Below are 25,772 nucleotides of genomic sequence, written 5' to 3' on the forward strand. Positions count from 1 at the left end.
AAGTTTGGAGGTGAGGTTGTTCTTCGGACTATGGGTTTTAGAGGAAATGGGAAGTCTCGTTTGGATATTAACGGTTAGGGGAAAACTTTGGGAACTGTGGGAGGCGTATATGTAACTGAATTCGAAAACGATCTTGCGCATTGTATCCTTTGCCAACTAAGGATTGTGGGGTGACTCTGGTGAGGAGATCATTTATAGACCGCTTTCAGCGATTAAGGGTTTGATGAGTTTGGGTGTGAAAAAAGCATTGGGAAAGGAGGAGAGTGATATGTTTAAGATGGTATTTTGGGGTGTAGAAGATGTTAGTGGAAAAGATTAGATTCAAACCCTACAAACCAGTTGAGAACTTGTGACAAGTCTTAAGGACATATATCTGAGACCATCAAAATTATATCAGACATCTAAGGTTTCTATAATAAATGATATAGATAGTAAACTCAAACCCTCGAAATCAACCTAACGGAGTAAAACCAGCTAATTTATACTCACCCACCCACTATCCTGGCCAGGAGGACATCTTTATGAAGCCGGGTTAGATGGAAAGGCATACCTCCGGACGTCGAAAACATGTAGGAGATTAATGTTCCAGGTGAATATTTCATCAAGCGATGATATAAGTAGGAAAATTTGAACTCAGTTGTCACATAACGACAACAATGTAGAACTCCCACAGGCTATTGTGTAGTTTTAAATAATTTGTACATAGTACATACTGTTTGATTTTCGAGGTGCGAGAACAAATAAAGTTGGATGGGTCCCAGAGGATTGTCGGCTCATCAGTGGCCCCAAACGAGAGGTCAAGCTGATTACCAGAGGCTTGGAGGGTCCCAGTGCTCCTGTTGGTATGGAATCGCAAGACAAAATGTGGTATTCATTAACACTTAGGAAGGTATTTTGAAAACGACAGTGATAGTAACTTCGGTGACAACACTTCTTCCTCACCAGCCAGGTGTCAGATATCACTTTAAATCAGTCTCGGAAAGCATAACACACCAATCCAAGAAGGCTGGCACAAGGCAATTTCACGCAAAAATCCTTGTCAAACCCTTAGGGAGCTCCAAGTCTTTGAGGACGGCTGCTAAATAGTCGGGTTTGATGTTGAAGCTGAAGGTTTTCGACTCGGCGAATCCTACGCGTAGGTAAAGCTCTGGTAATCCATTCCTGTTGCTAGTGGGCTATCTAATAGGTAGAAACTCCATTTCTGCCTCTACGACCAATGGATTTTATGTAGTAAAGAAGGCTTCATTTTATGTTTGGCTGTGGCTAGATGAGGTTGGCAATCTCCTAGTATCTATAACATGAGGGCCTTAGAAATATTGGGAATGAAATACATTGTTTGGTAATTTAGAACCGCAATTTGGGTGCCGTAGGTAGGTCGCTATTATGATAATATTTTAGATGTGAATCCTGAGGACAGCAGTATAGAAATAACACATAGGTAGTTTTAGATTGTAGAAGCTTGATTTGATTTGAATACTTCGTCATGTAAATGAAGTGAAATAACATTACAAAAAGAAATTACATACGCTTTTGCACACAGAGGTTGGGAATTGTAGTCGAACTAATAACCTTTAAGAAATAAGGCTAGACTTATGGTACAGTGGAAGGGTTTTGTAAGTAAGATGTGTGAAAGAGAAAGCTGTCGCACATGTATGAACACGTTTTTGCGACTGCGTTCAGAGAGTGTCGCAAGTTTCTCACTTTTTCCTGCGAACAGGAAAATGAAAACAGTACCTTCAACTCCGGAGGACATGAGTAAGTTTTCGTTGTCGATACAAGTGTGATATTCACGCTCAGTCCTTTGTTGAGAAGTTCAATGCAAAATCGGCAGTGACAGTTTTTTTGGTGACAACATCTACTTCACTATAAATTTGATACTCGATCCCAATTTGCAAGGGTCTGTTGCTCTTCTGGTCTCAAGGGGAAGTCTCATGTCTTCTGTGAGACACTACTATAGTTCTGGCTCGCATCTTACGATTCCCTTGTTCTTGCGATCAATTGCCTCTACGAAACGCTTGTAGCCTATATCTTCTTCGCGGACGAATTGCTGGAAAGGGCGTTAGTTTATATATAGCACTGTTTCTGTAAACTGTCCAAAACATTACTGATATTGTAAACTCTCTAGTATTCTATAAGTGAATTGAAATCATCAAAACGTGATATCTATGCAAAAATATCTAAGAAATGTAACAAATTTGCCCATTTTTGAAAAATGTAACTAAACTCTAGAAAATGCTTTCGACCAGTGGTTCGGTCATTATATAGTTCCTTACTTGACATATTTCAGTTGACCACAATGCGTCACTTTACCATTCTTCTAGCAATCATCGCATAACGATTAAATCTGTCATGTTATTCTATGATTAAAGCTCCTCCATCTTTCCATTACTACACGGAAACAACTGAAATCGCATTCTAATTGCGCAGCCGTATTTTGCCTAATGGCAGTAACTCTTAACTCAGTTACTGTCAATACGACGGACCGTATTCCCTTGTTATACATCCTTGAGACAGACAAGGGCGCCAAGAACATACATAGATAGATAAGATGTCTGTAAAGCATTTCTTCGCTTTGAGAAGTAAATTGAAATTGGTTGACGGGTGATTTGGACGGCTATATTGGAAGCACTTGGATTAAGCTACGTCGACTCGTATAGGGCTACGACTTAAACGCTTACACTTTTTTCGAGAAATACCCTAATGATGTCTGACAACATCGTACGCTTTACATAAAAAGTGAAAGATTTTGGGGAAAACCACGGACTTCGGTTCTCTATACATTATCACTTGTTTTCTCTTCACTATTCAACAACTTAGAAATCACAATTTGACAAATAAGAATCGACAGCAAAAAATTTAGCGACAGCAAACCCGAGTTAACAGGGAAAAAATACAAAACACCATTCCATGAAGTGAATATTGGTTTTCAAGTAACAAGTGCTCACATCGACAACAAGACTCTGGTCATAATTCCAATCTAGCAGCTCGGACCTCTGGCAGACATCGTTGGAATGGTACACGATTGTAGGGCCTTTTCACTATTTACAAATCGAAACTTTACGAGTGTATTTATACTTTAACTTTGTTATTGAGAAGTGAAACAAAGAATAGAATTTGGAGAATCAAGCTCTTTCTCTCTTCTTTGCTATTGTTTGGCAAGACTCTGACCGTCAGAGCAATTTTGGAGATTACTTTAGGACCTTGTCATTGTCAAGTTATAATCTTACTGATGGAATGATTTCTTTTTCTACCCTAGTGTTATCAAGATGTCGAAGGAATGGGTGATTGAATATCGAGTGCTATATTCTATTCATGTACCTTTCAAGAGACAAGGGGAAGTTATTATGCTTTCCATTCCCAGGTAATGACAGTACCTTTGAGAGCCGGCATTACGTCTCAGAGCGTTATTTCCCACATGCAGAAAAACTTGCGGACAGGCCTGGCTCTTGGTGCTCTCGCTTTCTCGCTATCCAAAAGAAGAGAATCGGCAGTAAAAAAGTATTTGACAACAATCTCGAACATATTATTGAGAAAAGGTAATATAAGCTACTACTTCATAAAGCCACTTTGATTTTGGACGAAGACCTTGGTAGAGTGTTAGTTTGCTCCATTGTACTACCACATAGAGAGTTCAGCAGTAGAACAGAGGGATTTTCGAGACTTGGGGTATTTTGTTTGGATGCGGAGATGTTTGCTCGCATCTTTTACAGAATTTTATTGTCGTCCTTCTCGATCTTCCTCCGCTTTTATCTTACTCTTCCAGATCCTCGTCTCGTTGTCTGTACTTGATGCGTTATGATCTTTCTTGGTACCTTTAGCGAGGTTATCTTTCGAGTGGTATAGCAAAAAAAAAAGGTGGTACTTGGACCGTGATCTTGGACATGAAAATGACAATACTTTGCGTCTCTCGGGGATCTCGCTCGTGATCATATAAGTATCACAATCCCTCTAGCAATTATCTTTCCATCGCAGATGAAGTTTCTATGAATATATCGATTGAAATCATATTGGTCTTGTGATAGTATATTGGTTAGGAAGAGAGGCATACATTTAGAGCGAGCTTGCCTACTTTAAAAATCACAGTTAAGTACTTGAGTTTAAATTTTGGAAATTTAAAGTTACTGAGATATTTCTTATTGTAGTCTTGTTGCTAACATTTCTTAGAAAACATTAAGGAGATCAAGATTTGATAACCAGGAAATCCGCAATTTTCCAAGACAATTCCATGATCGAAACCGAAATACGGCAAAATCACGCTCGGCATAGTTCGAATTCCAGAAGCATTTTCAATAGATCGACATCAATATGGTAAATGGCTCCTGGTTGTCAGAGGCATTAATTCTTGAGTACCCTATGACGAATCGTTATTGCACCTTTTGATTATTCGCTTGAGGTAGAATCGGCAGCAGTGAACTTTTCGTCAGCAACCTCCCCCCCTCTCTTCATTTTCCGCGTCTTCTTTCCTATGACGTAGTCAAGTCAATCAGAACACAGTTGTACTACCTAAATCTTCACAATATGACAAAGAAGACGAAGTTCGAATGCTGATTGACGACCTGGCAATTTGGCGGCGGGTGGGAGAAAGTGATGAAGAACGTGTAGAATGTTTGGTAAGAGTACTTAGAGACTCACTTCCTGTCAGAGACGGCTCAGACGGTATAGGTATCTGCGAGGTGTTCGAATATAGGATATATGTATAGTTCGATGAAATTGAGTATGTCCTTTGTAATGATGTGGATTACAGAGAAATCTATTTTGTTCTCAAAGCCCTTATACACTCAAACATAACAGCCAAACAGCAAAAATACCATCTAAACTTAACTAAATTACAGAAAACATTTCATACATTATATAAACATGCAAGCCCTGAGAGTTCACTCCTTCAACAATAAAATACACCCCAATTTCGAGCAGAACATATCATCGAAAAGAAGGAACAGTTTGTATAAAGAGGAGGACTTGCCACATAGTATTTGAACAGATAGACAACCAGTATTCGATATTTAAAATACAGTGTCTTGTTATCTCGCGATTTCGGGAAAATGGAATCGGCAACAGCGAAGTCTTCGGCAGCAAATCCCCAACGTATTTGAAATAACGCAAGTGCTTTTTAAACCAGGAGAGGAGTCGAATTTTCCAAAAGAATTTATTTGGAGCAGCAGTTTCTCTACTATGGCTCTTGGTAACGAGTTAGATTCACTACACCACTCAACTATCTCTTCTTGCCTGTTGTCGCTCATCTATAGTGTCATCTTTCAGTCCGAGCGTTTTAAATACCACGGCAGCCTTCTTCGTGAATTGAGAAGAGTAGATATTATTGCATGTAACGTTGACGGGCCTGTCATGGTGCCGACAATTGAGGGAGCGAAATGAAACTAGATGGATTGTTGATGACTATAAATGATTTCCTCTTGAGATCCTGTTCATGAATTTAAGTGTCTTCGTAGTGCGGTATTAAATTAAGAACAACAACACCAAAAACCTAAACCTCTAATGAATTAAACCCAGATATATCTACCCAAATAACCCTTTATATAAAGCAAAGACCCCCCACAACGAAAAAAACCCAAAACCAAGTCCATCTCACTTCCCAACCTAAACCTTCTCCTTCCCGCCCACCACACTCCCACCCTCCTCACTACTAACACTCCTCACGCCCGCCACCCCATTAATACTGGAAACACCCACCACATCCTGCGTGCGGTGGAGATCCATCAAAAACGGACTACTACCCGTCTGTTTCGGCGTCGGGAACAGCGTGTGTAATACCCAGTGCACTACGCCGGAGACGAAGAAGCCGAAGAAGTAGGAGAGGTCGTAGACGTGGTCCCAACCGTTGCCGTTGCTTGTGGTGCGGACGCGACGGACGAAACCAGCTGGATGTTGTTAATTAGGAAAGGGGAGGAGGGATGAGAAGGATGGGGGAACATACGGAGGAGTGGCCAAACGCCCATAACCCATGCGACGATCGCACGCCAGTTGAAGCCTGCGGTGTACCAATACGCGCTACCCTTACCTGCCATATACAGATCACCAACGTGTAACTGACCCTTTCGCACGAGGAAGTAGTCAAAGATGAGAATACCGGTCATGCCAGATAGGAAAATCGACCAGCCGCTAAGAACCGTGATGAAAGTCGTAACGTTGTTGACGAAGTTCCAGGGGCAGATGGCGATGGCGATGATAGTAAGGATGTAGCAGCCGCGACGGATGTTGATCCAGCGTGGACAGAGAGCGGCCATGTCCATGCCGGTAGAGATGGCGTTGAGGACGATGCAGAGGGCCATTTGGGAGGCGAGGAAGGCGAGGCCGGAGAAGAAGGTTCCTGCTCGTGCGGCTGGTGTGAGGGAGACTTTTTGGATGTGGAGGAGGAGTTCGAATGGATTCCAGAAGTATTCGCCGTAGATTTGATTTGTGGCGGATGTGATTATGACACCGCATAGAGCTGTTACGATGATGGTGAGGGGGCAGGTAACACCTTGTCCGAAAAGAGATGCATTGGGTGTTTTGGCATATCGAGTCCAGTCTGAGCTTATGTTAGAACCGTGATTTGGAATGGTAGAAAGAGATTCATACCAGATTGTCCGACGATACCACCACTCCATAATCCTAGGATCGCTTGGATTCCATAAACTATATTCCAGCTTAAAACACTTCCAGACTCTGTCGCAGGGGCTTCAAGAAGATCTCCAGCACCGTGAGCAGTTCTAACAGACCAAATAAGCATCCCGAATATATTACAGACGATCATCACGAATGCGATCTAGACTGGTTAGCTGGGGGTTTTCAAATTCGCTTCAGGCGACTGACCTTCAATGGAAGCTGCAACTTCTCAGGTGGGATCATGAGTAACGGTGCAAACACAGCCAAGAATATGAAGAAGCTGACGAGACTGCAAGTATCGACATTGGCGGACGCGGGCAGCGTGTTTTCCATGTATGCATACTTAGGGCCAATCACTGCACCTAGGATGATCTTGACTGATTGACCACCCCAGTATGTTTGAACTCCCATCCTGATTATTGTCAGCCATATCCAAAGTTAGCTCGGGCCTCGAAATGAACATACCAGATACACGCAGTAACAATGCGATTCAAAACCGGCCAGAACCCACCAATCATGCCCCAAGACCTACACAGAGTAAGCGTCGCTCACTTTACAAAGACGTGTTTTCCTTACGCTCTCGACATGACCGTAAACCCCAGGTAATCATGCGATCCCATCCAGCCCGCCACAACAGCAATCATCGAGATGATAAACGAGCCACCGACAATAACTCCCATCGCTTGACCAACACTTAGTCCCAGCGCCAAAAGCGTAGAGCCAGCAGTCCATGCCGAGTTATTAGCACCTAGAATCACATCATGAGCTTGATTCCGCGTAGCATTGAATGTTGTAACAAACCTGTGATGATCCAATATCCAGCAAACCCTTGCCAAGTCCACGTCCGTCTGTCCTCGGGAATAGGAATCAAATCCCTATTACACCACTATCACGCCTCATCAGTTCCAAACCCCCCTACGAGAGAAGCCAAGAAGTTGTGACTTACATATGTATTCTCATAATTCGCATCCTCATCAACCGGACACTCCAACTTCCGCGCCCAGTACCTCGCTCTCTCTCTCATATTTTCAGAAACCATACTCGCGACCGTTCAAACCAAGTCCTCTCACGTCCAATCTTCTGCGAATTCACCCCCGTTTATACCCTTTCTCAACAACGTCCAAGAGAAAACCCACGTCCTTGGAACTCAAACACACGCCTCAGGAGCTTAACCCAAAGCAATATAATCAATCAAAGTACCCTACCCCAGTACTATCACACATGCATGTCGTCCAGATAAGAGTTCCCACCAGCACACGAGAACCAGAAATTCAGGGTACGGAGCCGAGTGGATCGATCCGCGCCTTTTCTCCTCACCTCCACCGCCCGCAGATCCATTCATATTTTCTCGAGTCGCTGAGTCAGCGTGTGCCAGTGCCGTGGCATTATCTGGAGTTGCGCGATCGTGGTGGAGATGTTGGTGTGCTTGGACTTGCCACCATGAGTCGGACGTTCGTTGCCGCAGCGAGCTGGACGGCCAAATCCTCAAGACTTGCAGTGAAGAGACGCTGGATCGCATACGCTTCGTAAGTGGTGGAATCTTAAAGCAAACGCAGTGTTACCGCGACGTGTTCGCCGATCAGTTTCCCTGACATAATTAGTCGCGAAGCCGTACTCGTACGAGTCCGACACGTCAAGTGACAAAAAGCTGTCAGTGCCAGTTGCCAAATTTCTTAAGAGCCGTCGGATCATCATCACGATACCACACCGAATACTCAAAAGCAAAACCAAGCCAGAATGGGTTCCGTTGAAGAGAAACCTCCAGTCTCGATCCCCGTGATCGACTTCTCAAAATGGGACAACCCAAGCACACCCTCTGAGCGTGTAGCCATCGCGAAGGAACTCGCCTCTGCATGTCACAACGTCGGGTTCGTGTCGATAATCAACCATGGCGTCAGTCCTGCGCTTTTGGAAGAAGCGTTTGGCTGGTCCAAAAAGCTATTTGATTTAGAAACCGAACAGAAAATGAAAGCGCCACATCCTGATGGACCGACCGTGCACCGTGGCTATTCGTGGCCGGGACTGGAGAAGGTGTCGCAGGTGATTAGTAGTGATGCGGAGGTGGGGGAGAAATTGAGGGCGGTTACGGATTGCAAGGTATGTGTTCACCAAGAAGGAAAGGGGGGTGGGATGGGTGTTGATGAGAGTATAGGAAAGTTACGAAATCGGAAGTGAAGAAAACGATGAACAGCCCAACGTCTGGCTGCCCGAGGAAGTGCTCCCCGGATTCCGGGAATTCATGACAGATTTCTACTGGACATGTTCCCAAACCTCACAAGAAATCCTAAAGGCAATTGGATTAGGTATGAATCTCCAGGATCCAGATTTCATCTTGAAGTTCCATTCTGGACATAATAACCAGCTGAGGTTGTTGCATTATCCGCCTATTCCGGCTGCGCAGTTAGAGAATGAGTTGAGTGCTAGAATGCCAGCGCATTCGGATTGGGGGAGCATTACGATGTTATTCCAAGATGATTGTGGTGGATTGGAAGTTGAGAATCAGCATGTTCCGGGAGAGTTTATTAAGGTTACGCCGTTAAAGAATGCTATTGTGATGAACATTGGGGATTTGTTGATGAGATGGAGTAATGGTAAGTTACCGATTGCTAAAATTTGGATGACTGTCTAACTGGATTCTAGACTGGCTGAAATCAACGCTCCATCGAGTGACACTGCCACCAGCTTCAGATCGCTTCACTGGTGAAGAGCGTATGACAAGAGCACGATACTCGATACCATACTTCATCAGTCCAGACATCGATGCAAGAATTGAAGTCATGCCTGAATGCGCCACAGAAGGTAATCCGATCAAGTATGAGCCAGTCGTCCAAAGAGAATACCGTTTGATGCGAGCGAAGCTACAGTATCCGGAGAAAGCGCCCCAGGCTGTCACAGCATCTGGTTAAAACATTTCGTCTAGTCTCGGTAACTGTGTATATAAGATATGTATATAGTACACTGTTTGTATCAAGCTTAGCTGCGAGCGCCTGACCTTATACTATCAGCCGCGCCATGAAAGAATGAATCAGCCCTCAGAATTGAAGGTCGAATGAGTCCAATATTACTCCAATCAGCATGATTTGCCGCTGCCCCTAGTATCTCTTGATACCTTTGCAGCATTGAGTAGGCATTTGCCACGTGCTCTTGGGTTGATGCACAGAAGAAGAGATAAATAAGGTGATTTGAGCATATTATAAGGTTATTTCTCGAATCTAAAACTGTTAGCAGGACAGGTGAGGTTGTAGGTAAGAAACTTACGGCGTGTCCAGAATGTTTTCATGTCCATGGAGAAGAGTTTAGCAGCAAACTGCACAAACTCCTCACCCACCGAGAGAGCCAAATCGAAATGTTTGGAGAGATTTGAATCTGAATTTGACTTTGACTCTGGAGTTGCCGGTGACATGAGTTGACGCACAATGATAGACTTGAGGGCGAAGCATCCAATATGGAAGTACCCATTCGTTCTTATGCCCGCCATAGAAGATCTGATGTTCAACCCGTCAGGCAGCATTAATGATGCATGATCTAATCGATCATTGTACGCCATAATAATAGCTCGACGTTCCTCGTTTCTAACTTTTCGAATGGTCTCGCTATAGGCTTTCAGCGTACTTTGGTTTTCATCATCAGCAGACGTATTTAAGTAGGCAATCCCACAGACTTACCAACAATCTTTGAGCACGCCTGATAGTATCCTAGTTAATTTCATCATTTCCAAGAAGCGATTAGCATTGAACTTTTGAAAAGTTTGATCAATTTCTTCGAGCAGATGGGCACCAGGAAGACCGGTGATGTGTTCATCAGACGCTAGGTCTTCCATGGTCAACTCTGTAGTATCGAAAGCTCCTTCCTGGATATGAGGAGTGTTCCCATGGCATAAAGAGGTCCACACATCGTTGATGTAAGCTATCCACCATAATCTTTTCCTAAGTCTCTTCTCCCATAAAGGAAGTTTCCACTCGGTTGGGTCTTGGTGTAACCCTAGACTCTGAGCACAAGCTGTGGCCTGACATGCAAGTGCCCAAATCCTAGGACTCTCAGTGGTACCGCTTATACCGGGCTGTTCATGAAGCACCAAGAGACAAGCCTGCAAAGTTGCCAATTTTGGAGAGTCCATTTCCCGATAGAGCGCAGCATGAGCATGCTCGAAGAACTCGGGTTGAGAAATAGGAGGGTATGGTTTCAAAGAAGGCTCCTCGGTCCAAAATGCACACGCCAATCCATAGACAGCACCTCGTAATGATGCTGGTAGACTAAGCCTGTCGGTAGTATATGCCATGAGGAAGCCGGCTTTTGATAAGATTGGTAAGATGGGATGTACAAAACGAAAGTAGAGTCGGATCAGAGCACTTCCATGGCCGGCAGCATGAGCCTCAATGGCATCTGAAGCTGCTTGCTTCGCTACTTCATCCCTCTTGGGGAAGTAGTCATTGACTATTGTGAAATGGATAGGAGGAGCACCCGTTATAGGATTCCCGGGACAGACCTGCCGGATATTGAAGTCGATATAGTTCGTCTCATTTATTACATTGTAACGAATGGAAGCCAGTAGATCAGTATCTTGCTCCCCAGAGACTCCGATAAAGTGGGCAGTGGTATTATTGCCATATTCAAGAGAGTCTCGAGCTCGTTCATTTTCCTGAACTGAAAATTCTTTCGTCCGACTCTCTATAGTCGGACGTCTGTGGATAGGCACTGGCCGGAGAGACTGGCCATCTTCAGGATTTGAGGTCAACTCCTGTAGGGAAAGATACTGCCTCGTCGGCGGCTGGTACGAAGTATCAGATGCCGGAGAGAGTGAAGATATCGCAGAAGAAGCCGAAGCAGCGTAGTCTGGTACGGGAAACCTCGGGGCTTGAGGCGAAGCGTAATCTATAGTAGATGTAGAACTGGCTGAATACGCGCCTCCTCTAACGGAGTTGCTACTGGTTGCAGGGCTAGAGATATCCTTTCCGGCATCACCATTCACAGACCCAGCTGCATTGGACTCCGTGTTCCTTCTATGTCTAGGACGAGGACCAGAAGTGAACGTACACTCCAAACCTCGTATCTCACAGAATCTACCTATAGTCCAGGTGTCAGCAAATAGCTCCTCTGGCGTAAAGACTCCACACATACAAGGCGGTTTCACAGCAATCACGCACGCCGACTTTCTTGTCCTGCATATATCACATGGTCGGTCCCGTCTACTCCGAGATTCTCGTGAGCCTCCATGGCGAGTTTCCAATTTAATTCGCCGGCGATTCTCCTCCCCACCTTGAGCTCCCTCGCTTGACATGTTGTGGACTTGGGCGATATGAATAGGAAAAGTCAAAGGATATGGATGTGCACTCGCGCCTCAGTGAGGGGAAGTTGGCCGATCATATCGCAAGCAAAGTGGGAGGCGAGAATGCTATCTTGAGCTAAATTGGGGCCGGCAGAAAGTTTTGGGAGTCCCGAGGCCCAGTTAACCCCCTCATCTTAGCATTGGCAGGTCTTATCATCATATTTGTAGCATTGGCCTTTGAAAGAGATCGTGATAGGGGCATAAAAAGCTCCAAGATTGAAACATGGCCTGTACATGTTGTTCGGGGGGTGAGTGGTTGGACGGAAATGGTGGATGTCGTTGAGATGCTCAAAAACGTCATTTCAATGCCTCCCAGTCACGTGTCCTTCAAATTGTTGGACAAGTGGAAGCTTGGAAGCTGTTGTTGCAAGAAGCAAGCCGAGGTGGAAGATACAATTGGGAATCAAAGTCAGACATTTATGTACTCTATTAAAACGACAGGACGTTACATAATTTGAATTGTTCTAAGTGAATGAGACATTTTTATGCCCGCTAGTTGTAATTCTAATTTGATGGAATACGGAGGATTTTCGACGAAGAGTTATATTTAAGTAAAGGTCAAGCTATGAACTAAGTAATAAAACCACTATCTTTAACAAAATTTCCGGCAACTTATCTCATATCCTTCGTCCTTTGAAGACCGTCTAGAGCAGCAAGATTTGGCCATGTATGAGACGCACTTACCACTCATTTATACACAGTATCACATCTCAAATCGACCTCACAAATCACGCGCTGTAAACAATCCCATTAACGGAAATACTCTTTATTCTGCTCCTAACCCTTTCACAAATACGCTCTTTACATATTGTCCTACCATTCCGTCTACCACCCCCATCCCCACAACCAACTCCCAACCCTCTACCGTCCTCATATCCAGACGTGTACACCACCAAACAAATCTATTAACATCCCCTCATCCCGATTGCAGCCCTAAATTCTACCTGTGAATCCATTCAGTACCACCGATCATCCACCCAACAACCATCACATTCCAAATAACCCGTCCAAATCCTTTCCAGCTACCAAAAGGTCAAACCCTAACTCCCCGAACATAACTCCCAAAAACGAACATGCTAAATATCCCCCAAAGAAGGCGGCTCTTCAAAGCCGCGAGAAAGTTATAAAACAGGCAATATCCGTGTAAAACCACGAGATTTATACCGGAAGTGCCAATAGAAGATTAAATTTCATGGCGACATAGAGAATTAGGGAAGAGTGAGAGAAAGTTGACTATGATATTAAATGCTCATCCAACCAAACATGCCCGTCGCGCCTATAAGTATCAGCGCGGTAACGACGCCCGCACCTGCCCTATCCGATCCCGTTGCGGGTTTAATCAGCGAGGTATCGTGATGACTGCCACTTCCGGCATTTGGATTCCCTTGACTCGTTCCCCCAGTTGCGTTTGTAAAGGGGGCCGCAACCGGAACGAGATCAGCAAGAGTGACGAACACGGATGACATCGCTGCCATTTGTTGACCAACACCAAATGTTCCATCCCATTTTCCGCTATTCCAGCTCAATCCGCACGTACGACCGTTCGCACCACCGATGCATTGCTGTGCGGCTGCGACCGCGGAAGGTTTTAGATAGGACATGATGGTATCGTGGGTGTAAGGTGCCATCTTTATGGTAGATGCCAGCCAACGAGTGAGGTAGGATTTAAAGCTAAACATATCGGTGGTACATTTGAGCGTAGACTCGCAGGCGACTTCATAGGCAACACGTTGGGGTTCGGGAAAGAAGACTTGTAGAGTACGGTTTAGCAGGCGGTTTGTTCGTTCTTCCCAGATTGCACTGCCGTTGGTCTATAACTGTTAGAGTTGTGGCAAATCTCACAAGCTGGAAATCTTACATAGTTGTACATATTAGCTGCTCCCAATAACCATACGGCAGAATTGTATGAGAATTGGACTTTGTTGATATCTGTGCAATTGTGCCCAATGTGAGCTCCATCGTACACGTTGTACTCAGCATCCATCAATCCAACGTTAGTGATCCAATTCCAAGTTGTTTCGGCGTGTTGGGCGTATGTATCATTGTTAGTGTATCTGGCCAATCGAGCGCCGATATTGAAAAAGCATCCGTTTGCGATTGAGTTCTTGTAATCGTATCCAGTAAGGTAAGGGAATACCTGCCAACGCAAGCTATATATCATCAGCAACCGACCCGCAACGAGAATTACAGAACTTACCCTCCACCACACTCCTTATCGGGACGGACGGCCTGGGTGTTGAAAACGGCCTGAGCAAGCGATAACCAAGAAGGAGCTTTCGGGTCTGCAGGCGCTGGGAAGTTGTATTCTGCGGCCAGCATGGCCGTCATTCCCCAGAAAGCTTGATCATCGTTTCCCATAGACTGTGACCAATTACTGGGCATCATATCGATATCTTCTCCGACCTGTGCCTGTATACCAGCCGAAGTAACATCATTATAAGAAGTATCGTTTGTGTAATGCCAATAATCGATCAAGCTCCCCCACATCGCACCAGATTCCCACCAGTAGTCTACAGAGCCGTCAGTCCAATTCACTCATGCCTGACGTTTACAACTCACAGCCAGTCGGAGGGTTCGGTGGTGGTCCTGGGAGTACTCCTATGTACCCTCCTGATACATTGCCTTTATACTCCAACATCATATCGTACGCTATCGTCGCTGCTGTATTTTTGATAGATTCTGTGAACCAAGTTAGATCCAGCCTCTGAAATCCGTAGCTCCGACAGGCCGCATACCAACTGAAGTGATGTCGAGATCTAGAGCAGACACCATGGTGTTGGCAGTCAACAATAGCGCTGTCGCAGCGCGGGTAACCGTGGTAGAATACATGGCGGGATGGAAACTGATGTCTTTGGCGGTGGTGGGTTGTCGTCCTCGTCGGTCGTCGCGTCACCAGGTATGTGCTCTCGGGCTTGTCTCGACGACTAGGTGTGGAGGGTGAAAGGGAGGATGGTCGTAGTCATGAAAGGCGTTCGGTTCGGTATGATGTAAAGACAGGAAGCGACAGGATCGACGCAAGTTAGTGTTGATGCCGTAGTGTTGTTGGAGCGACAGGAAGGTGGGAATCTTGGTCAGGGAGGACGCCATTTCTTCAGAGGGCGACCTGAGGATGTGGCGGCTCAGCCGCTAACCCGATTCACATGCGGGAGCTGACAACCAACTGAATGAATCAATCCAGGGGCACAGGAAACAATCATTGCAAACTGATCAACCACGCATGGAGAATCGGGTTTCCATAGATACACATGCGTCTAGATCGTCAAATAATCAAGCTTCACCATTTTCGCCCGATCTCACCCACCAAGACACCAAGCCAACAGTTGTTCGCACTCAAGCACGCAGCTAGCCGTCCCTCAGGGTCTTGAGATCTCGGCAAGAACCGACCCAGCCTGGAGAACGTGTATCCACCACCCCCATGGAACTAACACCCCGCGATCCAGAAATCCAAAGGTTTATCTTCACATGAATACATGAGGGGTTATCACTGTGAAGTCTAGGAAAACCAGGTGAGCAGCTTACGGCTTTTCAGTACTGCGCGAGGGAGCTGAATATGAAGCCTTGAGTTCTACTTCTAAGCTGAACAACCCAGAAGTCTAACCCGTAAACTCATCCAATAAATTCGATAATTGACATGAAAACAATAGTCTATGGCATGAGAATATCATCCAGCCTGGGCAATAGACATTTATTCAGTTTCCCCCTTATTCGCACTGTCCTGGAGGAGCAATCTTAAAATCCTGTCTGGCATAATGCGAATGGCTGTGCATTAATCCAACACATTGCGCCTACTCAGCACCAGAGTTCACGTTCACTTTCCAATCAAGATATGGAAGATCGAATGGCCATTTCATCTACCAAATCAAGAAAGAATGTAAAAGGGATAGTCACTGGAATGGGAAATGGAATGAAACACTCGATAGGACAACTTTTACATTGCTCCAACGCTAAAGGTAACATCTGATTTTCAGACTTCTAAAATTGATCGACCAAACAAATGAATAAACTCCTCTTCTACCATGCACTATTACCAATGTTTGTCCCGTGGCCCCAAGTTGTTTTGCTCTTCCGAAAATACAGGCGCCGAGTTAATAGAAAGGCCGTAACCACCGGTTCATAACTATGTACTACATTTACAAAGCGAAGACAGCTGCGAAAGCAATTGCGAGACCAGCAACGAACGATCCCTTCATGACGGATGCAGAGTTGACGCTGATTGGTGTAGAGGTGGTGGAACCAGATCCCGAACCGGTACCTGAACCTGAGCCAGATCCTGAACCAGATCCAGCAGTGCCAGATGGGCCTGTTGCTGGGCTAGTGTAGTTGGTGGAAACACCTGCGGTTGGGGCAGCTCCAGCACCAGTTGCTGTGACATTGGCTCCTGATCCAGATCCGATACCCTGGGATGGGGAAAGCCCAGCACCACCAGTTACAACGGCGCCAGAAGAGGTAGCAGTGAGGGAAGAAGCGGTCTTGGTGAGACTGCCGGTGGAGCTGGCAGATGAGGAAGAAGAGGAAGAGCTGACGGAGCTGCAGGAAAGATCGTAGAGAGGGGTGGTGCTCAAATCAGCACCGGCAACACCGAAGCTTGGGGAGGAACCGGCATCCATGAGAGTATACCAGAATGTGTTGACCTTTCCGAAGTTAGGGCAACCAACATCACGCCAGTACTGTTGAGCATCAGAGGTAGATGCAACAGCGAGGTTCTCAGTTGGTCCGCTGACTGGCCATCCAGTCTCGGTGATCCAAACATCCTTTCCTCCGACAGCGGCCTGGGTGTTGGAAAAGGCCTCGTTGAAAAGAGACTTTCCATTGCTGATACCATTGTCCATGGTGTTTTGGAAGTATGGGTATGCGTCAACACCAACCCAGTCGACAGCATCGATAACGGCCTGGTTGGTACCGTTGACCCAGGCGGTCCAAGTATCAACGTGTCCGACAGAGGCACCAGAAAGCGATGTACCGGCGATGGCGGATCTGAGAGACTTGATGTAGGCAGCGATGGTAGCTGGCTCGGCTCCGTAGCCAGACTTTGCGGCAACTCCAGTTGGGGAGATTCTGTAGAGATCCTCACTTCCGACAGAGATACCAACAACGAGATCTGTAAAAGCAGTTCCGTATTGTGCAATGGCGGATTTCAAAGCGGTGATTTCGGCATCGAATGGACCTTGTCCTCCGGAAGCCCAGAGACCGAGGAGGAGCTTGGTCTTGGTCTTGATGGCAGCTGGAATAGCTTGAATTGGCTCGTTGGTAGAGCTTCCACCTTGCTAGAAAGTTGTCAGTCTGTTGTTCATCATCTCGGATGGTTGTATTTTGGAACTTACGATCATGGTATATAATCTGGCAGCGTTGAATCCAGTGGTTCCAACGAGGTTTTGTGCGAGGGTGAACTCTGCTGAGAAATCGGCCTCATATTTGAAAGACCCATCAGTGTTGGACGATCCGTAGTTGAATCCCTTGAGCTGGGCAGCTGCTGTGGAAAGCGTTGCCGCGAGGGCAAGAAGAGTCTGAGAAGAACGCATTGCGAGTGAGTGTAGAGAATCAAGTATTACAAAAGAAGTAGTGATGTATGAATGTAAAGAGTGTCAACGACAGTGGGTTGAGCTCGAAGAACAAAGTATTAATGAAGAGACCTTGTTGCGGCGATGAAGAGAAGGAAGGAGAGAAGTACCCTTGGCGTTGGGGAATAGATTATTTATGGCGTCCTGGCTGCGCCGGGGTGAAGGCCGGGAGGAAGCTAAAGCAGCAAGAAGAGGAAGGCGGATGTGAGTTGCTGCTGACCGCGAGTGGAGGTCTGAATGGAGGCATGGAGGTCCGCTTAGCCAACCAACAAGCATAGCTCGCGAGGCCGCCTCAACTCCAAGAAAATTTGATTAACGGCTGTTCCTGCTTTGGGCTTCGCTGGGTTCTCCTGGGACGTGAAAAGTCAACAACCCGGGGATTTCTCACTCGCAACGGACCACTCACCACTCACAGCAGCTCAGGGGGATGCGGATCTGGAGGAGATGACGCGCCCCTCCAACGAATCTTGCCCCTGGGCTGTTCATGATTGCTGTTCCTGCAGTTGGCCAAGATGCCGGTGGGCTCGAATGGAAATGGTTGAAAACGCTATTATTCGTAATTCATCATGAACGTTGTCGTCGCAAATGGGCTCACGAATATGATACGCATGGACGACACACAAACACGTTTTGCTCGGAGCACAACTGCTTTGCGACTCTGCAAATTGCAACATGTCCAGTCATCACAACACGAGCCACAAGCACCGCAACAATTCTCGAGCAATCTGGGATGATACGAGAACAGCAAGAACACGAGGGATTCCAAGCATCGGATCATCCGCTTAAAATTGGGCACGCACACAAGTCCAATATTTAGCAAGATTTAGCAAGATTAATTGGTCCACTTCTCCACCGTCGAGCAATGCTCTAGAGAAGCCTGGATCCCGGCACATGAGGCTATTTTGGGACTCGTCTGGGGAGGTGCAAATTAATATATTGGCATGGCATCATCGTCTTCAACAGCAGATTCTCGACCTCGACCACTTTGCCACGACACATCTTTTGCTACCACAGCTGGAGTTGTACCTGTATTTCCCACCAACGAAAATGTTGACACCAGTCCACTGAACCTGACGACGGACGAATCCCCGAGCTACGTGTATGTTTGTCTGCCGCAAAGGTTTCGACCTGGAAAAGGTTTTACGACCACTTGTGTGGTACGGTCTCGAAAGAAGCTTGGAATACAATACCACTTGTTTGATATGGACGTCTACGTTTTTGCGACTTGGCCACTTTCTAGGATCGCTTCGTGATATACAGCTTGGGTCACGATGCTGGCTGTGCTGAGAAAGGATTGATTCCAACTCTCGATGTCGAGGTCTGCTGAGCACCAGCAACTATAGCGCTACGGGTCCCATACTTTGTTCCGGCCTTCCATGAAGCCAAACGAGACGGAACTTCTTTGCTGCGGAATTTTCGTTCGTTCATATTGGCAGAAGCGCGGCGGTTAAAATGCTTGTGGCGAGGCGTTTCGCTATATGCAGGTCACCTTTTGGTCGTGAGGGGCACCAAAGTTTGAAGTACCAGAAGTCGAGATATTACACCACTCGGGGAGCCAGAATCCATCCCCGGATCTCTCAAACGGTATTTCTTCTATAAGGTAATCTGTAGTTGTCGAAATATTGGCACAACTCATAAGGCGAAAATGAATTCTGGTATCTCACTGATCAGCTTCTAGAATTGTGTGAAGACATTAAGCAGTCATTTTCTATAATATAGCAAAAGGTTAACATGCGGCGGATTCCTCGTAGTCTTGCACGTCTCTTCTCCTTTGTTCCCGCAGAGCTCAACATCTTGTTATCAATACTCATGAGATCGAGGGTTCCCAGACACATCAAACAGTAGGTCGCACCCAAGGTCAAGTCAACCAGCATCATTCAGATACGCGGCGCTTTGCTAAAGATAATCTGTCGATACTACTCTGGCTCCGAGTCTGGAAGGTCTCGAGAATGATAGTATCGTTACTTGCTATATCAGGCGTTAGCAATGAGGCGATGCATCGGTTTATTCGTCCAAAATTCAGCCACCAACAACAGTTGTTTCGTTTCGGGGCAATTTCATGGGATGGTAATGGTTCTGCATAAACAAAGGTACACTTTGTGTGGCCAGCAATTGTTTCACCGCTACCAATGTAGAAGTATACCATGTCTCGTTGAGTTCCTATCTCGTCCCAGAGGACTACAGGAGCTGCTTCGACTCGGCTATATAACCTTAAACCAAGGTACCATAAGTTCTTCAATTAGAATCAGCAATCAAGTATTTAATTTCAACTTCATTTCATTTTATTACAAACTTCAATTTACCTCCCCCAATTAGAATGTTTTCTCGAGCCCCTTCTGCTACGAAAATGCCCTCCTCACCGCGAACCCCTAGGCAGCGCCGGGGACCAGTTGTAGAAGACGAGCCGGCCTCGCCTGTTTTCGAGCCACCGCAAAGAAGCGACACATTTGACGAGGATTCAAAGACTACCTATGAGTCTAGTCAAGAAGATAATGATGATGCCCCTACTTCTATCTTGAGCAACGACCCTTTCAGTAGCGAGAGCAGCCGCATTCTGTTCGAGTCTATCGGTATGTAAAAGCTGGCTTAACTCGCATTCAAGTCAAGCTCTAAATGATATCAGATGAACTTCGACGTTGTGGTGCTGGTCAAGATCTGGATCTTCCCCAGGTTTGTGGAAACGTCTTCTTCTAAAAACACCTATTGACACCGAGATAGCTGGTGATAGTAGGGAAACAGTCCGCTGGAAAATCTTCACTCCTCAAAAGTTTGACCGACATCCCATTTCCAATCGACAGCAATCTTTGCACTCAATTTGCGATGCGGATCGTTTCTCGCCGTACAGCTCCAGGAACGTCTGATATTGTTCAAGCCTCGATTGAGCCGGGTGATGTCAATCCTTTTACTGTACACAGTGACGACTCCCGTGCAAAAGCCTTTAGTAAAGTACTTGCAAGTTTGGATTTTGAGGCTTTTGAAGAGCTTATTGTTGAGGTGTGTCAATTCCTCAATTGAATAAATGTCTCTTAATCCATAATACAGGCGAAAGAAGCTATGGGTATTGGCTCTCCCCTATCCTCAGAAGACAAAAATTATTCTAGCCAGGTCTTAAAGATTGAGCTCTCGGGACCCAAGCGGTCTCACTTTGCAATCCTCGACTTGCCAGGAATTTTCAGCTCCAGGAGAGATGGAGTGTCTAGACGAGAGATGGAAGGAGTAACACGAATGGTGACTTCTTACATGCAAAAGCCCGAAAATATCATCATGTCAGAACACCTTCAGCTTCCAAAGATACGTTCACTAACCTCTTGAGCAGTTGTGTCGCAGATGCTTCTGGCGATATTCAGAATGAGCAGATTCTTGAGCTTGCTAGCGAGATCGAGAGCTCGCGAAAAGTTGGTGTTTTCACCAAGTGTGATAAGTCGGATAACCCCAAAGATGTTAGTGATCGTTCTCAAGTTAAAATCTCGCTAACCGTAGGAATAGATTGTGAATTTGGTAAATGGCCGAAATAAATTTCAAGGAAAGCCGCTTCACTGGCATGTTGTGCAAAACGCTGGACCAAATGCCGCCGCAAACTTCGACCGCGAGCAAGCTGAGGCTGCCACATTCACTAAGTCCCCATGGACCGAAATCCCGAAAGAGCGGCGAGGAATTCCGGCTCTCAAACAGTACCTAGCAACATTGCTTTGTACAAGGATCAGAGAGGCCTTTCCCGACATGTTGAGAACGGTCACTGGTAAACTCGACGAAGAGCAGCTTCACAGAAGGTCACTTGGCGAATCTCGAGCAGATCACTCGCAACGGCTGGCACATCTTGTTGCTATCTCGCAAAAGTATCAGGACTTGGCTAAGAAGTCGTTGTCAACCCCTGACGCGCTTCCGGACGCGAAGATGAAATTGAGAGGTAAATCAAAGGCAATTACGCAAGAATACACGAAGAGTATGACTACAAACGGTCACTTCTATAACTTTCTTGAGATCGGAAAGAGCGTAGATGTTTTTATTAATGTCGACGAGGAATCTGACAGCTCTTCTGAATCTCTTCCTGTGGTAAGCTTTTCCTATACCTTGGGCCGCCAGATTTCTGTCAAGTTCGTTAACTAACACGTTCAGCCTGATTTCGGTCACACTCGTGGTAGTAAGAATGACCTGCCTACCCCAATTTCGACCCCAACCAAGAAATCTACTGCTAAAACGCAGTTCAAAACAGCTGTCCACCCCCTCTATCGAGAAATACGCACCCAACTTCGAGAGAACTTAGGCGAGGAACTCCCTGGAGTTCTCAACCCCTGCGTACTACATCCTCTATGGAGAATTCAAACTCAAAAATGGCAATCTCTAACCAGGGACCATCTTTCAAAGCTGATCACCCGCACTTCCGAAGTCTCCATCCTACTCTTCCGACAAGCCTGCAAAGAAGTTGGCGTTAGCGAACGCACCGTTTTCGGCCTGGAAAAGCAACTCGCCGGCTTCGAGCGCCAATCCCGACAAGATGTCATGAACAAACTGGACCTTCTGTGCACCCGCAACGCCAACATGGCCCTCCAAACCAACAACCCCGAATTCGACTACAAAGTCCGTAAGGCGCGCGAACTCCGCTTCTCGCAAGCCCTCGAACGCTACATCGCGCTTCACCCGCCCTCTACCTTCTCCTTCGCCAAACTCACCACCAGCAAACCCTGCGCCATTGTCGACGATGACCATATCGCCACCTTATTCAACGAACTCCACCCTAACGGCGCGCGATCTCAGAACGTGGAAGATGAGATTCATGACCTCCTGAGAGCGTACTATGAAATTACGATTCAGAATTTCATTTACGATGTCACGCATAATCTGAGTGAGCCGTTTTTGTTGGATACAAACGGGCCGTTGCTGGGGCTGAATACGGAGTTTGTGATGGGGTTGGGGGAAGATGTGGTGCTTGAGCTGGCGGGCGATGAGGAGGTTGATGTTGTGAAGAGGAGGGAGTGCGAGGGGCGGATTGGACGGTTGGAGGAGGCGGTTAGGATTGCGGGGGTGGCTTTTGGGAGGACGGGCGGGTTGATGGTGTAAGTCCGCTTGATATTGGAATTAACTGGGGATTCACGGAGCTGTCTTGGGAGGGAAAGAGTTTAGGTCCTGAGAATAGTGGTTGTGCAGGCGCTAGGGTGTAAGAGGCGTACATATATGTGATGGAGTTCATATGTCAGTTCCAAATGACCTTCCAAAGGCAGCGTCATCTTCTATGTATTCATGTGTTTTCAATCTAATGAGAAGTGACCCTTCCTCGCGGTAGACAAAATAAGTGGCAGTAAGCACGATATTTCTTCGATTAAGTTGACGAAATATCGGCATTTAGTGGATTGACTTGGAATAATATGATTTATTTCGTCAATTAGATTAAGTAAATAAGACTTCTTAAGCTCTGTTCGAAGTCGACTTTTTAAGTCCCAAAATTAGTCGGCAGGTCACTAACACTTATTTTGTCCTCCGCGAGACTAATACTCATGTCAAGGCACGTTTGAAATTCAGACTCATCTATAAAGTACTGATACGTAGGTTTCCTTGATCGTCGATATGGAGGACTGTCAATAAGCACTTATTTTAACAACCTAGCTGTAATTTATATCACTTGTGGTTATGACTGCTTCATCATAACTGATTGTCAAGTGTAAAGGCGTACTTCGTTGCCTACGTGTCTGATTTCCCTATATTCAATTTTCGTTCCTCTCTTCTCTTGAAAGGTCATGAGGCCTGGGCAATACTCCAGAATATTACCCATAGAATTGTTTACCTTCATAAGTGTTTCATCGTCTAGAGTGCTATTTTGATATACTCTTTAATAGACATAATCTCAAGACTAGTCTTGATTATAAGTTCTTAATCAAAAGTCTTTTCGTCACATAACAGTTTGATCGTGATCTGTTTCACACATTCACAGCAAGTTTGTGAGGTTACGAAAGGATTTTTAATCTTCGTTACTTATTAAACTTCGCTCATGAGAGAGCCCTACTGACGATCTCTTTTCGACTAGTGTACACAGTAGGGGTGTTTCGTTACTTGAGTATGAGTATACTACTGGGTGACCAATAGATACCTGTACTCTGGGAATTCATTGGAAGACTCAGGCGAGGAGAGATTGGTGAGTCCCCTACAAAGTGACACAACATAATATTGGGGTGCAATCACATGAGCAGTCACTCGTTCATTCATCTAGAAAAACACGACATCATAAGAATAAATTATTTCCTACTTTTCAGCTTTTCGTAACAAGAAAAATACATATATACATAATCTTCGTAACACATTATTAGCACATTTCCCTAATTCACACAGCCATAGACCACCAAGCAGCCATACCAGCCGGCACAGCGCCAAACATCAACACCCACCCAATCGCGTCCGTTCCTACAACACCCATTAGACCAAGCAGCCAGAAAATCAAACTACTTCCGACAGCCGCTACAATCTGGGGTGCCGATATCGCTAAGTTATGAATTCCAAGAATGAGCGCGGTTTGGCTCTCCGCCTCCGTGATATCATCTAGCTTTTCGATGTCTGATTTCTTAGACGATCGATCATGTCCCCGCAGCGGTTGTTGCCGGATCTTCGCGAGTTCCTCTCCAATGAGCGCGAACGGGGCCCATTGAGTGAGCGCCCACGACGTGCCCAGGACACCCGTCAGGAACGTTGCAGAGACGCTGGAGTCCGTGAGGCCGAGGAGAAGGAAGGAGAAGGCGGCAAGCAGGTGGGCGATCAGCCATGCTCTGGGTAGTGTGAGAGGCTCCGTGGTGTGAGGCAAATGGGATGGGGTTCCGGAGGCCGTTGCGACGTAGCGCGGGAGCGTGAGGCTTACGAATGTGAAGGTGCTGGCAAAGGCGAGCATGGAGACGGTGCCGAAGCGGGTGGGATCAATCGTGGTGGTACCGGTAGTGGCGGAGGTTTCCTGGCGGTATAATGCTCCGATATAACTGGAAAGAGTTAGTATAACTAGTTTCTGTATTATGTATGGTTGAGGGTTTACGTACGTGGTGATATAATACATGAAAGAAAACCAACTTAACCAGGAAAAGAATTGTACAATACAGATACTCCTGATGCGTTTCGGCATCGTTGATGCCGTTAGAAACCCCTGCTTTAATGGTCCAAATACACCAACAGACTGATTACGGTGTGCGGGTTTGTAGTCCAACTTCTTTTCATAGATAGTCATACATTGTAGCAGAACAGTGAGCACTAGACAGACACAGCACAGCACAGATAGCACTTGGAATTGAGTATTGCCCAAAAAGGGAAATATGGTAGGGAAGTTTATGAATCCGCTGCAGTATCCAAGAATACTTCCAACACCAATAACTCGGCTGGCATATGCACTTGCCTGGTGTTGTTGGTCTTCCGGACAACAATCAACGATAAGCGCTCGAATCCCACACTGAACCGGCTGCAGTGATATTTTCAGGAAGGAAATGATCATGGCGGCCACGAACTTTGTCACAGCTTTTGAATTTGGTCCCATTGGGTTGCCACCAAAGCATGAGAATAGGAATTCCACCATATTGCTCGTCCAAGGAAGGGCCACCATAAACAGGCTTGTGGCAATCGTTCCAAATACAATAAAGGTCTTCCGGCGACCCCATTGAAAGGTACAATTGTCACTTAACACACCGATGTAGGGCTGAATGAACATTCCTGACAGCGGGCCAGACAACCACACAAGTGATATGAGAGACGGACTCATGCCGAGCGAGGCAAGGTATGGCTACTAGAGGATTAGTCCTGGCTGGCCTAATCGGATTCTCCACGCTTTGACTTACAGAGCCCTGCGCCATTATTGACGTCCATATCGTTTGAAGACCTCCCATACTTATCGTCAGGCACAATAATCTGAATGGGCTTAGAGCTCGCACTGATGATTCGCTATCTTGGAGTCCTCCATGGCCGTAGACGTCAGCAGGCTTCATTGTACCAAAGTTGGGCCAATGGGAAGTTCCGCGTTGTTGACTTTGGTAACCAAGTAATGGCTGTTTGGATTCGGCAGACTCCGAATCATAACTCGTTATATCGTTCATGGCTCCTTTGGTGAATTCGTCAAGCCTCAATGGTCATTGAGTCTCGTTTTGGTGAATCAATCTGTACAAGCTCTGATAAGCTATTGAAAGGTCGTCTTCGTCGTCGTCTCCTGGCCCCAGCACATCGAAGCTACACCTAGTCAATCAATTGCAGACTTCTCAACCACCAAACTTCGTGTGCGACCTCCGCAAACAGAAAACAACGCGTTGAAGAGTCTGAAGACCAAAAGA

The 25,772-nt window shown here is 46.0% G+C and overlaps 7 protein-coding genes across 7 annotated transcripts; 2 read left to right on the top strand and 5 right to left on the bottom strand.

Moving 5' to 3' along the window:
* Window positions 1–5,595: 5,595 nt before the first annotated feature.
* Window positions 5,596–7,627, bottom strand: GLAREA_11046 (uncharacterized protein; the record flags this gene model as incomplete). The annotated part of the gene is made up of 8 exons (XM_008079235.1): window positions 5,596–5,876; window positions 5,933–6,526; window positions 6,577–6,763; window positions 6,811–7,015; window positions 7,069–7,131; window positions 7,180–7,351; window positions 7,405–7,489; window positions 7,550–7,627. The coding sequence occupies 8 exons, from the start codon at window positions 7,625–7,627 to the stop codon at window positions 5,596–5,598; spliced, it is 1,665 nt and encodes a 554-aa protein (XP_008077426.1).
* A 713-nt stretch (window positions 7,628–8,340) lies between these two features.
* GLAREA_11047 (Clavaminate synthase-like protein) lies at window positions 8,341–9,509 on the top strand (the record flags this gene model as incomplete). Its single annotated transcript, XM_008079236.1, has 3 exons — window positions 8,341–8,700; window positions 8,756–9,194; window positions 9,244–9,509. 3 exons carry the CDS (start codon window positions 8,341–8,343, stop codon window positions 9,507–9,509), a joined length of 1,065 nt encoding a protein of 354 aa, XP_008077427.1.
* A 67-nt stretch (window positions 9,510–9,576) lies between these two features.
* GLAREA_11048 (Zn2/Cys6 DNA-binding protein) lies at window positions 9,577–11,881 on the bottom strand (the record flags this gene model as incomplete). Its single annotated transcript, XM_008079237.1, has 4 exons — window positions 9,577–9,815; window positions 9,862–10,214; window positions 10,269–11,667; window positions 11,722–11,881. 4 exons carry the CDS (start codon window positions 11,879–11,881, stop codon window positions 9,577–9,579), a joined length of 2,151 nt encoding a protein of 716 aa, XP_008077428.1.
* Window positions 11,882–13,170: 1,289 nt separating this feature from the next.
* GLAREA_11049 (Six-hairpin glycosidase) lies at window positions 13,171–14,758 on the bottom strand (the record flags this gene model as incomplete). Its single annotated transcript, XM_008079238.1, has 5 exons — window positions 13,171–13,740; window positions 13,788–14,079; window positions 14,127–14,439; window positions 14,489–14,608; window positions 14,665–14,758. 5 exons carry the CDS (start codon window positions 14,756–14,758, stop codon window positions 13,171–13,173), a joined length of 1,389 nt encoding a protein of 462 aa, XP_008077429.1.
* A 1,301-nt stretch (window positions 14,759–16,059) lies between these two features.
* On the bottom strand, window positions 16,060–17,448 carry GLAREA_11050 ((Trans)glycosidase; the record flags this gene model as incomplete). Its single annotated transcript, XM_008079239.1, has 2 exons — window positions 16,060–17,193; window positions 17,251–17,448. 2 exons carry the CDS (start codon window positions 17,446–17,448, stop codon window positions 16,060–16,062), a joined length of 1,332 nt encoding a protein of 443 aa, XP_008077430.1.
* A 2,386-nt stretch (window positions 17,449–19,834) lies between these two features.
* GLAREA_11051 (P-loop containing nucleoside triphosphate hydrolase) lies at window positions 19,835–22,555 on the top strand (the record flags this gene model as incomplete). The annotated part of the gene is made up of 8 exons (XM_008079240.1): window positions 19,835–20,057; window positions 20,111–20,157; window positions 20,206–20,481; window positions 20,530–20,753; window positions 20,804–20,927; window positions 20,974–21,540; window positions 21,604–22,494; window positions 22,547–22,555. The coding sequence occupies 8 exons, from the start codon at window positions 19,835–19,837 to the stop codon at window positions 22,553–22,555; spliced, it is 2,361 nt and encodes a 786-aa protein (XP_008077431.1).
* A 1,245-nt stretch (window positions 22,556–23,800) lies between these two features.
* Window positions 23,801–25,541, bottom strand: GLAREA_11052 (MFS general substrate transporter; the record flags this gene model as incomplete). The annotated part of the gene is made up of 3 exons (XM_008079241.1): window positions 23,801–24,443; window positions 24,501–25,231; window positions 25,287–25,541. The coding sequence occupies 3 exons, from the start codon at window positions 25,539–25,541 to the stop codon at window positions 23,801–23,803; spliced, it is 1,629 nt and encodes a 542-aa protein (XP_008077432.1).
* Between the last annotated feature and the right edge of the window lie 231 nt (window positions 25,542–25,772).

Source organism: Glarea lozoyensis (assembly GCF_000409485.1).
Source record: "Glarea lozoyensis ATCC 20868 chromosome Unknown GLAREA11, whole genome shotgun sequence".
NCBI classification, from domain to species: Eukaryota; Fungi; Ascomycota; class Leotiomycetes; order Helotiales; family Helotiaceae; genus Glarea; species Glarea lozoyensis.